General features: G+C 39.6%; 1 protein-coding gene across 1 annotated transcript in view; it reads right to left on the bottom strand.

Moving 5' to 3' along the window:
- The window catches only part of ALKBH8 (alkB homolog 8, tRNA methyltransferase), a 71,626-nt gene that overhangs the window by 28,819 nt on the left and 26,944 nt on the right, over positions 1-15,863 (bottom strand). Inside the window, exon 8 of the mRNA XM_007454858.1 lies at positions 7,023-7,129. Coding sequence (XP_007454920.1) covers positions 7,023-7,129 — 107 coding nt within the window. The remainder of the gene's footprint in view (positions 1-7,022; positions 7,130-15,863) is intronic.

Raw genomic sequence — 15,863 nt, 5'->3', positions numbered from 1 at the left:
AGAAACAAAACTGAGTTATTTGTAGTGAGGTGGATGGACCTAGAGTCTGTCATACAGAGTGAAGTGAGTCAGAAAGAGAAAAACAAATACCATATGCTAACACATATATATAGAATCTAAAAAAAAATGGTTTTGAAGAACCAGGGGCAGGACAGGAATAAAGATGCTGACATAGAGAATCGACGTGAGGACACAGGGAGGGGGAAGGGTAAGCTGAGACTAAGTGAGAGAAAGGCATTGACATATATACACTACCAAATGTAAAACAGATAGCTAGTGGGAAGCAGCTGCATAGCACAGGGAGATCAGGTCGTGCTTTGTGACCACCTAGAGGGGTGGGATAGGGAGGGTGGGAGGGAGACACAAGAGGGAGGGGATATGGGGATGATTCACTTTGTTATACAGCAGCAACTAACAACAATGTAAAACAATTATACTCCAATAAAGATGTTAAAAAAATTGTGAAAAAAAAAGAATGGCTATTATCAAAAAGACAAAAATAACAAGTGTTGGCAAGGATGTGTAGAAAAGACAATCCTTGTACACTGTTGGTGGTTATATAAGTTGGTGCAACCCTTATGGAACAGTATGGACATTCCTCAAATAATTTTAATATAACTACCATATAACAAAGCAATTCCACTTCTGGGTATTTATCTGAAGGAAACAAAAAGACTAACTTAAAAAGATGCCTGGGGGCTTCCCTGGTGGCGCAGTGGTTGGGGGTCCACCTGCCAATGCAGGGGACGCGGGTTCAAGCCCCGGCCTGGGAGGATCCCACATGCCGCGGAGTGCCTGGGCTCATGGGCCGTGGCCGCTAGGCCTGCGCATCTAGAGCCTGTGCTCCGCAACAGGAGAGACCAAAACAGTGAGAGGCCCTCATACTGAAAAAAAAAACCAAAACTTTGCTGAAACCCATTGAGGAGTTTGGGCTTTTTGAGCACTAGCTGTCCGGATTCGTTGTACAGTGCCCAACAATAAATGCTGCACTTTCCTTCACCCACAACCTGATGTCAGTAGACTGGCTTTTACTGCGTGTGGGCAAGTGAACCCAAGTTTGTTTTGGTAACAAGGTCTTGATACTATTTTAAAAAGGATTTTATTTCTTTCCCCCAAAATTAATTTTTATTTTTATTTTTTTATTTTATTTTTTTCTGTACGCAGGCCTCTCACTGTTGTGGCCTCTCCCGTTGCAGAGCACAGACTCCGGTCGTGCAGGCTCAGCAGCCATGGCTCACGGGCCTAGCCGCTCCGTGGCATGTGGGATCTTCCCGGACCAGGGCACGAACCCGTGTCCCTCGAATCGGCAGGTGGACTCTCAACCACTGCGCCACCAGGGAAGCCCAAAATTAATTTTTGATTATTGACCCTGTATGCTACAACCTTGTATGCTATATTTAGTTATTAATTCTAGTACTTTGTAGATTTCCTAGGATTTTCTACATCTACAGTCATAAAGAGTTTTACTTCTTCCTTTCAAATACATAATGATTTTCACTTCTTTCTCTTGGATCATTATACTAAGACATCCAATACAATATTAAATAGAAGTGATGAGAGCAGAAATCCCTGCCATGTTCACTATTTTAGGAAAAAGCATTCAATATTTTATCATTAAGTATGATGCTGCCTGTGGGTTTTTCATTGATGCCCTTTATCAGACTGAAGAAGTTTCCTTCTTATCCTAGTTTGCCAAGTTTTTATCACGAGTGGATGCTGAATTCTGTCAAATACATTTTCTGCATCAATCAAGAAGACATGCTTATATACTTTTTCTCTTTTGTTCTTTTAATGTTCGGTTTCCAAATGTTAAACCTATCTTACAATCCTGGGATAAACTCCACTTAGTCTTGATGTGTTTTCTTTTTTATATATTGCAGGATTGGATTTTCTAATATTTTGTCAAGGACTTTTATCATCTCTGAGAGATACTGGTCTGTAATTTTATTTTGTTGTAATGTCCTTAACAAATTTTGGTGTCAGGGTAATGCCAGTCTCATAAAACGAGTTGGGAGAATGGCTCTTTTAAAAGAGCTCATGCTAAAAGCAATTTTTTAGAAGTAAAAGCAAGCAAAAAATGCCTGAAATTATGATTGTTACTATAATAGCTGAAAATGATTAAAACTATGGTGTTGAACAAAAGTCAAGATATTTTAGAACAATGAATATCTTGAAACTCTTATTAGCAATTCTCTCTTGGGTACTAAGTAGTTCTCTATAATGGCTCCCTGAAGTCAATTACTTCACTTGCCTAGACTTAAATCTTAGGCAAAGATCAAGCAGTACTTACTGCTTTGGGTATCAATCTCAGATTTTTAGGAAGAGGTAATCCGTATGTTAAAAATAATTAATTCTTTACATATCTCAGAACATCTTTTTTCCCCCGTACTTAAATTATAATCTAGTTGGGAAAATATTAAATAAAAAGATAAAAACAGGGCTTCCCTGGTGGCGCAGTGGTTGAGAGTCCGCCTGCAGATGCAAGGGACACGGGTTTGTGCCCCGGTCTGGGAAGATCCCACATGCCGCGGAGTGGCTAGGCCCGTGAGCCATGGCCACTGAGCCTGTGCGTCTGGAGCCTGTGCTCCACAACGGGAGAGGCCACAACAGTGAGAGGTCCGTGTACCGCAAAAAAAAAAAAAAAGATAAAAACATTTTTATAGATTTAAATAACAGTTCAATACAATAGAAAAGACATCACAAGCCAGTAGGAGACAATACAGTCTTTAGGAGTTAAGAGAGAAATTATTTCAGGCTACTGCAGTCAGAAAAAACTTTATACATTATAAAGGAAATAAAAGTTGAGGTACATGTTAAAAACAAGTGAATGGAAGGGAAAAGGAAATTTATTGCATTAAGAGTTGACAAAAGTCTGAAGGCTACAAGGCACTGTATAAATTCAGATGAAAGGGAGCAAACAAGTTTAGCTATAATGGTATGGTTAAGAGCACAGATCCTGAAGCCAGACTCCCTGGCTTTCTGATCTTGTGTCTGCCTTTTAATGGTTTTGTAACTTTGTACAAGTTATGCTCCAATTTCCTTTAAAAATGGGGACAAAACCACGAAAAAAACTTTCCACTGTGACTATATGAGTTAAATCAGTTAATATATGTAAAGCTTTTAGACAATGCCTGGCACAAAGAAAATGCTCCAAAAATAATCTAAAAGGAGAGCTCACACAAACTCGTGAACTAATGCAACCCAAGGCTAGTCAACTAACATAAATGGGTGAAGCAGGTAGATTTGTTTAGAAATATATTGTTTGCCATTAAAAACACAGGAATTGTCTTCATTTAAAAAAACAAAGTGTTCTCTTCCATTTTTCTTAAAACACATGTTCCTGCTCATTCTACCTTTTTTCCCCACTTTTAAAACAGACATGAGTTTAAGAAATATTTAATTTTCACTTAACTCTGTTATAAGATAAAAACAACAGTACAAGCACAGTGATAAATGACAACTGATACTCAGCCGTAGTTCAGGGAGTCATAGAAAGTGGTAGGAACTCTAGAGAATCTGAAAATGTAGGTCTCACCTATAGAAGGCCATTGATAGTCTCAGCTACTGCTGCCAAAAGATACTGTGGTTTCAGATCTTCTCAATTTTCAAAAGAAGCTGAAAATTCAGATTCTTGTGTAAAAAAAGCTCCTAATTTTCACGTGTAACCAATTTTTTAAAATGCCACAACATTGACCACTACCACACCAGCCAAACAGCCTGACTGCTATATTTGACCCATGTGTTGCCAGTTTGCCATATTTGATTTAGGGCATGCTGGCTAGAATAGTAAACTATATATCAAATTAAAAGTATTTGGGGGCTTCCCTGGTGGCGCAGTGGTTGCGAGTCTGCCTGCCGATGCGGGGGACGCGGGTTTGTGCCCCGGTCCGGGAGTATCCCACATGCCGCGGAGCGGCTGGGCCCATGAGCCGTGGCCGCTGAGCCTGCGCGTCCGGAGCCCGGGCTTCGCAACGGGAGAGGCCACAACAGGGAGAGGCCTGCGTACCGCAAAGAAAAAAAAAAAAAAAGTATTTGGAATTGGCCGTGTTAATCAACCTTCTTCAGTAGTGCTTTCTAGTGCTTTTTTAGCACAGAGATCAAAATATTTTTAATCAAGGTTTATTTCTATAGTTTATATGTATTTTTAAGTGCACTAAATGTGCTTTTTCAATTTATCTTCCCTTCCATCCAGATTCCAAGGAATCCATCAGTAGTTGATATACCATTTGTTTGGTCAGTCTCTCTCTGTTCCTATTTCTGTGTGCTTCCCTTCCCTTCCCTCCCTCCTTCTCTCTCTCTTCTTGACACACACACACACACACAACACACACATACAAATCACATTACAGATAACGGGTATCAGTGGAAGCCTTTAAAAATAATACTGAAGGTTCTTTTTCCCCTGAAATTATTATAGAAAATTTTGGTTCTAGAGAAAGGTTTAAAAATAAATATTAACCTCTCCAGTCAATCTTCCAGAGATCCTACTCCTAACATTTAACAAGAAAATAATCTGATCAAGATGATGTTTAGAAGTAATCTACACTATTACCCAGAAAAAATTAAAATATTTTCATAACATAGGCCTATAGAAAGTAATTTCTTATTTTGTATTTGTTGTACTGCTATTACTCTTAAGTTTAAATGGTACCAACAGTAAAAATCCTTGAACCTAAAACAAAAGAAAATGTGAATATTCTCAAAATTACAGGAATACTTTAAACACCACTAGATCACATAACCATTTTCAATTACTGAAAAGTTAAAAATATTTTAAATGGCTGTGAAAAAGAAATGAGGCAAATTTAATCCTTAGTGCACAAAATCAGGCCATCTGTTTTTATGGCTCATTTAGGACAGGTTACAAATTCATTTACATGTTCACTTCCTTGAATTTTTATAAGAATGGATCAGCTAAAATCTCCAACCAGGGCAGTATTAATAAGTACAGAGCTCAGAAGTATTTTAAGTGACAATATATGTAAATTTTGGCAGTGTGATGCTTCCACCTCAAATGGCTAAGGATTCATTCCTGCCAAAAGTGAATAACCCATTTCATTCAGATTAGATTCAATCGAACAAACTCAAATTGAGGGTCATTCTTAAAAGCATAAATGTCATGAAAGACAAAGAAAAGTTGAGAAATTGTTTCAAATTAAAGAATACTAGAGAGAATTGACAACTAAGTGTAATGCAGGTTAATGGGCCAAATCCTAGATCAGAGGGAAAACTTACCAAGAGGTACTGACAGATTCTCTCCGTGACCAAACTTTAGTCAGGTTCCTCTGAGCCCAAATAGGCCCTATCCTTGAGTATGTTCTAGATCTAGCCCCATTTTAGCAAGAATCCTGCTAAGTCAGTTTAGCCCGAATCCCCCACCCTCGATATCTGATCATCCTTGATATCTGACTAAATTCCTTACCCGCATCTCCCCCAGGTGATGTCTGATCATTCTGGCCTGCCTTCAGCAAGAATCCTATGGTGGGTTTAGCCAGAATTCCCCCTTACCACTGATGTTTCTTCTTAGTAGTTTTCTATCCACCCACACTGCCCCATTCCCAACCCCAGGCTCCTTGCCTATAAAACTCCATTTCTCCTTTTTGTATTGAAATTGAGCCCACTCCTATACTGAGGTCTCTTTTCCCCTGTTGCAATAGTTCCTGAGTAAAATCTGGTTTTGCTGCTTTAACTACTGTCAGGGTCTGGTTTTTCTTTGACAATACTATAAAGTACAACTAGCACAATTTCATGATGGATTGTATAAGAGTATGATAAGAGTATTTACAATGTTGAATTTCCTGAATTTGAGGCTTACACTGCAGTTTCATAAAACAGGGCCTGGCAAACTTTTTCTATAAGAGGGCCAGATAGTAAATATTACAGGCACAGAGAGCCACATACAGTCTCTACCACATATTCTTTTTTGCTTTTGTTTTTGTTTCTTACAACCCCTTAAAAATGTAAAACCAGTTTTAGCTCAAGAGCTTTGTAAAAATAAGAGCTGAATTTAACTCACGAGCCATTGTTTGCCAACCCCTGATACAGACAATGTCCTTGCTCTTTAAAAATATTCAATGAATGGGCTTCCCTGGTGGCGCAGTGGTTGAGAATCTGCCTGCTAATGCAGGGAACACGGGCTCGAGCCCTTGTCTGGGAAGATCCCACATGCCACGGAGCAACTAGGCCCGTGAGCCACAACTACTGAGCCTGTGCGTCTGGAGCCTGTGCTCCGCAACAAGAGAGGCCGCGATAGTGAGAGGCCCGCACACCACGATGAAGAGTGGCCCCCGCTTGCCACAACTAGAGAAAGCCCTCACACAGAAACGAAGACCCAACACAGCAAAAATAAATAAATAAAATTAATAAACTCCTACCCCCAACACCTTCTAAAAAAAATAAATTAAAAAAAAATTTTTTAATTAAAAAATTAAAAAATTAAAATATGCAATGAAGCATGTAAGGGTAAAGAGTCATGATGGCTGCAACTTACTCTCAAATGATTCAGCAAAAATAATAATAATGATAACATGTGAGAGAGAAAACGCACAGCAAAATATTCACAATTTGTAAATCTATGTGAAAGGTGAAGGGAATTAACCATACTATGCTTACAACTTTTCTTTAAATTTGAATTTTTTTCAAAATAAAAAGTTAAAAAAAAGCCATAGGGCTTCCCTGGTGGCGCAGTGGTTGAGAGTCTGCCTGCCGATGCAGGGGACGCGGGTTCGTGCCCCGGTCCAGGAGGATCCCGCATGCTGTGGAGTGGCTGGGCCTGTGGGCCATGGCCACTGGGCCTGCGCGTCTGGAGCCTGTGCTCTGCAACGGGAGAGGCCGCAGCAGTGAGAGGCCCACGTACCAACAAAAAGAAAAAAAAAAAAAAAGCCATAGATGTCCCTGGGGTTTTAAACCCAGAAGCCTCAATGTGCAAGCCTGGAGCATGGTTCTGGTGGCTCAGGAAGAAAAGAATGAGAACTCCCACAAAGCAAAAGGTATCCTGTCATCAAGGTCATTTCAGGACATACCCATGGGTCCAAAGGTATCTAGATTCTCCTGTCATCACCAGCAAACTCCTACAAGGCAGCATAACAGGCACTGTGACACCATCTGGGTGCTTAAAATCCATGACAATCTTGAAGTAAAGACAAAAGCATAAAGATCAATCCAAAATGTCATGTACTCCAAGAATAAGAACGATTCATTGATTCTGGCTATCTTTCTAGGCTAATAGAGATTAAAACATGGTAATGCTTATAGGATGGCATAGCACAGAGGTTCTCAAACCTTAGTGTACATTAAGAATCAACTGAATGACTAAAAAACATATTTAATCCACTGAGAGACTCAGTAGATGTATCATGAGGCTCAGGAATCTGCACTTCTAACAGTCACCTAAGGAAATTATGATGCGGATGGTCTGAGGAACACACATATACTATGCAAAACACTAGGGTAGTGGTCAAACACAAGGACTTAGCTGAAACATTCATATCCTGGCTTTTTCATTTACTGGCCATATGATTCAGGACAAGTCATTTAACCCTTCTGTGTCCAGTTTCCTCAACTCTTACAGGATTGTTAAGTGGATATAAATTACAGTATCTGGCACATCATAAATACAAAAAACACTATTATTATTCATAGAAATATTAATAATTCATAATATAAGGGGAAGTAACTATTAGATGCAGATTCTCATATAATCCATTTGTCTTTAAAGTCATGCAACATTTTGGATTTTAGAGACTGATTTACAAGAGATAAAGAACACAGGAGGATTTTCAGCAATTCTTCCTAAATTATGATCAAATATTATAAATAGCAACATATAAAGGTACAACAGCCAAGAAAATGTTTTTGTGCTCAGGAACCCAAACACTGATGACTTCAGTCTGAACATAGCAGCAGCTAACAAATGTGAATTTTAAAAAACCGTGTGACAGGGCTAAAAAATATTTAAATGAACAAATCAATCCATCTGAAAAATAAATATGACAACAAAATATCAGTGGGATGAATATAATTTAGCATAGTACCTTCATTAAAGGTAAACTTGGCACAGTACCTGGCACCAAAGAAAGTATTCAGTAACTGTTACCTACTATTATTATTAATAATATTGGATCAAATTAGATAATACACATGAAAATTCTTTGTAAACTATACAAAAATTATACAGATCTAAGCTGGGTTTTTCCCTTTCTCATCTGCCATTCCAATCTAAGTATGGAAAATAAAGTAAGATGATACAATTTAATTTTCCAATTATCTGTTCCAAATGATGACATATAATTTCAAATAGTCATATTCCAAAAGCATTCTATTTTATAAATACTGTAGATAAATTCTGAAGTTTTGGGTGTGAAATGAAACTTCCCTGAAACGTATAAATAAAAGAAGATGGACAGACAGACAGACAGAGGGTGGTTAGATGAACAGATATTTAATAAAGCAAGTATATTAAAATGTTAACTGTAGCATCAGGTGGTGAGTATACAGGGATTTACTGTATAATACTAACTTTTCAGTGTGAAAATTTTCATAATAAAATGTTAGGAAAAGGGGAGAAAACCCCACTGTGGCCCATTTTTAAGCCATTATATATAGGCTTCAATTTTCTGAATAGACACTAAGGTCCACACATGAGAAAAAATAATAGCGTATTTATTAATTACATTATTGGAGATGATCAGTTGAGGCTTAAAGGAATGAAAACTGTCTGGGTGAAAACTCTTGATGGGAAAATATTCTGAGAGACTAGACTATAACTCATTCATTAGACAAATATTTATTAATCACTGTGTGAGGCATCAAAGACTCCAATGGTGAATAAGAGACATATTCTCTGCCCACCTAGAGATTACAGTTTCTGGCTAATTAATATTCCACATGTTTTAAAAATAAAAGATACATATATATTTGTGAAATTCAAACACATCCCCTCCTATCAACAGAGTAATGATTTTAAAATAGGGAAATTTCAGTTTAAACAAATGATTAGAACTGACAAGACAAATACAAACATGCCACTAATTAATGTGTAAACATTTGTGCTGAAATATAAAAGCCAAGTTTCAAGGAAGAAAAATACACTACCAAATAATCCAAATGTTATGGGAATTATGTTAGAAAATGTACAGAATACTTATTAATGATTATTATTGATGATCATTATTGATTTACTAGAGAAGCTCACAGAACTCAGGAAGACAGTTTACTTACTGTTTATCAGTTTATTATAAAAGGATATGATAAAGCATACAGATGAACATCAGATGCAAGAGATGTATAGGACAAGGTAAGGAATACAGAACATCCATGCCCTCTCTGGGCACACCACTCTCCCAGCACCTCCACGTGTTCATCAACCTGGAATCTCTCTATACTACTGGGATTTTTATGGAGGGTTCCTCATGCAGGCATGATTAATTATTAACTCCATTTCCAGACCCTCTCCCCTCTCTGGGGAGTTTTTGTGAATTTAAGGAAATGACTCTTATTTATAAAATTAAATGTACATTTTCTATGAAAAAAAAATTTTCCTTAAAATATTCCATCATAAAAATAAAGTATTATCAATATCATCACAGTATCTGTATCTGAAATATAATGCTTGTGGGACTTTCCTGGTGGCGCAACGGTTAAGAATCTGCCTGCCAATGCAGGGGCCACGGGTTCAATCCCTGGTCCGGGAAGATCCCACATGCCGTGGAGCCGCTAAGCCTGTGCACCACAACTACTGAGCCTGCGCTCTAGAGCCCGTGGGCACAACTACTGAGCCCACATGCCACAACTACTGAAGCCCACGTGCCTAGAGCCCATGCTCTGCAACAAGAGAAGCCACCAAAATGAGAAGCCCATGCACTGCAATGAATAGTCCTCACTCACTGCAACTATAGAAAGCCTATGCACAGCAACACAGCCAAAAATAAATAAATAAATAAATAAATAAATTTATTTTAAAAATATATAATGCTTGTTAAAGGCCAAAAAAAAAAAAAAAAGATTTTTTTCAAAAATTCACTAAGGATTCACAATAAATAATGCTTGCCAGCAACTGCTGAATCATTCTGCCCTGTGACAGCTTTGCTCCACAGGAGCTTCTTCCAATTATTCTTTTTGGCTTTACCTATATTCTTTATTTTCTGAGATTGTAGAGTCAATAAAGATCAAGTTCCCAGCAAGCTCATGGTAAGACAGGAGGGAAGGGGGCAGGGCACAATCATTAAAAGAATGACACAGCCATTGAGGATACAATAAAAACTAATCTGCCTAATTAGGCCCAAGATGGCAGAAGATTTGACTTCCAGTAGACCTTGAGCCTTATTATAATGCATTAGCTTATTGTAACACATTAGCATGCTAAATGACACACCCATAGGCACAATGATGGTTCCCAGGCTGACCATAAAAGGCCAAAAAGTGGGCTGTGGCCCAGTTCCTGGAAATCTCCATCCCTTCTCCAAAACAGTTAGAATATTCCTCCCACTCGTTAGCATATGTAATTACCCAGCCCATAAAAACTAACCACCCCCACAGCCTGGGACCCCAGTCTCACCTCCTGAGACTGACTACATTCTGTCTATGGAATGTGTCTCTCTCTAAACAAACTTTCATTTACTATGGCTCGCCCTAGAATTCTTTCCTACGTGAAGCCAAGAATCCTCACTTGGTAGCTCATCCCAGGAACTCACCCAAGACCTGGGACATGACCATTCTCTCACACCCCCTTCTCCTGCAACAATGGGGCATGACTGAGGATAATGCTCAGTTCAAAGCAAACAAACAAAAAATCCTAGACATTCTGATCTTATAAAACCTTTAACACAACCAATATACAACAGAAAAAAAACCCCAGACACAGCTATCACTCAAGTATTTACTAAAATAAAGATAAGATGCAGGGACTTCCCTGGTGGTCCAGTGGTTAGGACTCCGGGCTCCCAATGCAGGGGGCACAGGTTCATTGTCTGGTCGGGGAACTAAGATCCTACATGCCAAATGGCACAGCCGAAAAAAAAAAAAGAAAAGAAAAAAAAGATAAGATGCATAACAGAAAGTACATGAAACAGATCTCCTCCATGTTGGCTAAACAGGAAAATGAAAAAATATATTGCCACTGGGAACACTTCTGAGAAAGAAGACAAACTTAACCTGATCCTTATTGGTTAAAAATAGGCTGAGACCTTTAACCTTTTGAAACCCTTGAGGGTATATCAACAAGAGACAATAAGGTAAAGAATGATGTGTGATTTATACAGAATGATGAAAGCTGAGAGGACAGAAGTGACTATATTTAGCTGGAGAAAATATTTCATACCTGAGAATTTAGCAGACTAGAAAGAAGTCCATCTGTTTCCCATAGCCTGCCAAATCTAAGTTGCTCTAACTGGACCCACCTGTAACTGAGCAGGACCCTATGGGGTCTTCCTGGGACAGACCCCTCCCCTATATCCTCTGCCTTAGCTCCTCCCTGAAGTACCAAGATAATAGTATCTGACGCATATTTCCTGAGTTTTTTACATGCTAAAACCACCACCAAAGGAAGAAATTACTTAATGATTATGAGCACGTAGCCTCCAAACCATCTGGCACCTAAGGATTGATCACCATCAAGCAATCAGAGAACTGTGCAGAAGCTGATCACATATCCTGGGACACCCCTCCCTCACCTTGCCTTTAAAAAAGCTTTTCTGAAACCCTTCGGAGACTTTAGGGTTTTAGAGCATGAGCCACCCATCCTCCTTGTATTGGCACCTGTACAATAAATGCTGCCCTTGCCCTCACTACAATCCAGTGTCAGTAGATTGGCTTTACTGCATGCGGGCAAGCAGACCCAAGTTTGGTTCAGTAACAAAATGAAGTAAGTTTGCTTTTTATTTTAAATAGCAAACAAGTAATTCCACATACCTCATCATGGCCATGTCTGTCATGTTTGGACACGTGAGAAAGGAGAAAAGGAAAAAGGGAGACAGACACAACTGCAAGGATACAAGACTGAAGCTACAAACTACTTACAAAGGAAGAAATACAACAATATCAAAAATGTCTGTTAACATACGTTCCCTGGATTTATAAACATAGAATCCCACCATATCATGAGATAATTAGTCCATTGTGAGGGAGAAGAGCAACCCTGAACATTTTTAGTAAAACAAATATAACTTTTTGTCCTTCTACAAAAGATGACACTCCCAGAAGTATACTTTCCTAAGCTGAAAAGTAGCTGAAAGAGAAGCTTGTGGTATACCATATTTTTCCAAAGCAGAGGAATTAATAGGAATTTTGCCTAGGATATGTTGGAGACCAACAGCTGCTGTCAGTGACCTTTAAATCTCCTACCTATACTACATAAGTCTGCTTAGTTTCCATCCTTTAAGAAAAGTTAAAATCAAGGACCACAACAAACCAGTTTCCCAACACTAGGAGCCATGAATTCATTTGCTAAATTCTTTGAAAACTGGAATCTCAAGATTACCAAGTCTTGTGAAACTCAAAGGAAGGAGACAATGGCAGTAACAACACACTCTGGAATCAATATACAGGACATAGGACCTCCCAGGCAAAAATGACTAAAGAAAGAAAACGAGCTCTGCTCCCTTGTCCTACAGTTAGAAGCAATTTTCTAAAGTACAGGCCTTAATAGTCTTATCAAGAGGGGGGAAAAAGATCTCATACATGAAGTTGAGATGGTACCTTACGGCATATAACAGTGATCTGCAAGTAGTAGATGCAGCAGCTAAATACCATTGGGGCCCAAGGAACTTATTTCTCACTGCTTCTGAGAGAGGGTGTAAGAAGCTGAGCATCATTTCATGTTTCTAGCGTGAAAACTTTCCTAGTTGATCAGATACCATGAATATATTTAGGGGACATACCTGGGAACTTGTCTACAGTATTGCCTATGTGAAACAAGCAAAATTAGATCTGATTAAAAGTTTAAAAGAAATCACCACAAATAAATCTACTCTAGAGCACAACGTCAGCAAATTCCACCTTTCAAACACAACTCTACCTTACAAAACTAGGTCTCAACAGCTGAATAATAGATTCTGCCCTCTCTTCCTCTTCACCCCCAAATACAGATGATTTTTCAATGGTTTTATATGGCTGAGCTCAAGAGGAATGTAAAATTAAAAGAAAAGGCATCTTTTAGTTTAATGGTCTAAGCACATTGCCAAATGCCATAAAAGAGAGCAAAATATACATTGCATAACAGAAAAATAAGCTTGAAAATGAACAGATGCCCAATTAGAGGCACATTAGCCATCATTGAATATTCAATAGCTTAAACACCTATGAGATAATATGATCATGCTTATGTGTTTGCACTGAGACCACTTGCTATCAGCTCTCATTTATCACACTGTGGCTTCATTTGTTTGCAGGTACTGTGAAGTGAAATCCACCACCATCCAAATAAGGACTCTCAAAGCAAGATCAGTCACAAACCACCTCAGTAAAATTAAGTTTTCCTTTGTACATGATAAGGCTACATTGGTAATGAAACATTTTAGCTTAAATAAAACCTTTTTGGATTTTATCCTTATTTACTTGTTAGATTCTGTCTAGTAGATTATATTCCACAAATATTTTGGGGTGAATAAATGAATGAATAAATTCATCATAAATAATTTATTTGAAAAAATAGGTGGTGTATCATACATTTTTGGAGAGAAGTCTTCCTAAATTCCATTTATTTATGTCCTGGGCTTTCCTCCTTAAGCAAAATAAATCACGAGATTCATATACACAGATAACCAAAATAAGACAGCTAGCACAACAAGAACAATAGTAGTCGTATGTATATCTATTCCTGAGGATCTGGCTATTCCTCATAAGGAAGAACTTACTTACTATAGTACCTACTCAGGCCTAGCATAGAATAGGTGATTGCTACACAATGAGGTATCACCTCACACCTGTCAGAATGGCGATTATCAAAAAGAAAAGAAATAACAAGTGTTGGCATGGATATGGGAAAAATGCAACCTTGCATGCTGTTGGTAGGAATGTAAATTGGTTCAGCCACTAAGGAAAACAGTATGAAAGTTCCTCAAAAAATTAAAAATAGAACTACTATATGATACAACAATTCCACTTCTGGGTATTTATTCAAAGGGATAAACACTAACTTGAAAAGATATGTGCTCCCTCATGTGCATTATTTACAACAGCCAAGACATGGAAGCAACCTAAATGTCCATTAATGGATGAAGAAAATGTGAGATACACACACACACACACACACACACACACATTATTCAGCCATAAAAAAGGAGGAAATTTTGCCATTTGCGACAACAGGGATGAACCTAGAGTATATTATGCTAAGTGAAATAAGTCAGACAAGACAAACATTGGGTGGGCCAAAAAGTTCATTCCGGTTTTTTCTGTAAGATGTTATGATCTCACTTATATGTGGAATCTAAAAAAAAAATAACAAAACAGAAGCAGACTCAGATACAGAGAACTGGTGGTTCCAATGGGGAGGACGATGGAAGGATGAGTGAAATAGGTTAGGGAGATTAGGAGGTACAAACTCCCAAACTTACAAAATAAATTGGTCACGGGGATATAATGTACAGCATTACAATATTATTGACTATATTCTGTATCGCAACATATGGCAACTAGGCTTATCGTGGTAATCCTCTTACAACGTATAAAAATATCAAATTTCTATCCTGTACACCTGAAACTAATATAATACTGTAAGTCAATTATACTTCAATTTTTTTTAAAAACTGGAAAAAAAAAAGTATATGCTTCCAGAGACACCAAATGGAGATAACAATTACAGCAGATTTTCAGTGCAACTCGAGGTAAGTTTTCCCCTCTTTACAAGTTTTAATTAAAAACTATAGAGGGGGGCAGAGTCAAGATGGCAGTGTGGGAAGATGCAGAGTTCACATCTCCCCATAACTGGGGCACCTGCTGGACTCTGTTCGGGGAGCCCAACACCCAAGGAGGATGGTAGGATGTGGGGGAACTGAGGCGGGGAGAAGTGGAGTTTGGACAGGACCAGCACCGCTGAGCAGTGGCTGAGAGGGGAGAGGGACCCTCAGGAGCTCGGATCAGTGGGGAGTGGGCCCAGCATTTCCCCTACCACATTGGCCGGAGAAGTCTGCCTGGTTCTCAGGCCAGGTCCTACGCCCTCAGAGGTCCCCTCCAGGCTGGGTTGGTCCTGGGGGAGTAGGAGGGAAGCTGGGAGAGAAGGATAGGCAGGCAGAAGGAGCCCTCAGGACCAGAGGAGCAGGAAAGGAGCAGAGAGCATTTGCCCCTCCCACTTGGGCACAGGGAGCCTGCTGACCTCCCAGGCCAGTCCCCCGCCCTCCAAAGCCCCCTCCAGGCTTCACAGGCCCTGGGGGCATATGAGGGAGGCCAGGGAGATCAGCAGAGGCAGGTGGAAAGGGACCTCTGGGACCAGAGGAGCAGGAGAGGAGTGGAGGGCATTTGCCCTGCCCACTCAAGCTCAGGAAGCCTGCTGGGCTCCCAGGGCGGGGTCCCCCACCCTCTGAGACCAGGGGCAGGAGGCACTCCTGAGCCCCTTCTGTTCTGTTGAGCTTAAGCCCAACCCCCCCACCCCACCACAGCCTTTCCCAGCCCTGTTGGTCCTAAGCATAGGCCCACCCACTGCCCAAACATCACCCCTGCTTAGGCCCCACCCTCCACAGCCAAGGCCTTTCCCACCTTTTCTCTTCTTTTTTTTTTACTATCCCACAGAACTTGCAGGATCTTGGTTCATGAGCCAGGGGTTGGGCCAAAGCTCCTGCAGCGGGAGCTCTGAGTCCGAACCACTGGACTAACAGAGAACCTCAGACCCCAAGGAATATTCATCAGAGTGAGGTCTCCCGGAGGTCCTC

Source organism: Lipotes vexillifer, unplaced genomic scaffold (assembly GCF_000442215.2).
Source record: "Lipotes vexillifer unplaced genomic scaffold, Lipotes_vexillifer_v1.1 scaffold900, whole genome shotgun sequence".
NCBI classification, from domain to species: Eukaryota; Metazoa; Chordata; class Mammalia; order Artiodactyla; family Lipotidae; genus Lipotes; species Lipotes vexillifer.
This window is presented reverse-complemented; position numbering and strand designations above follow the sequence as displayed.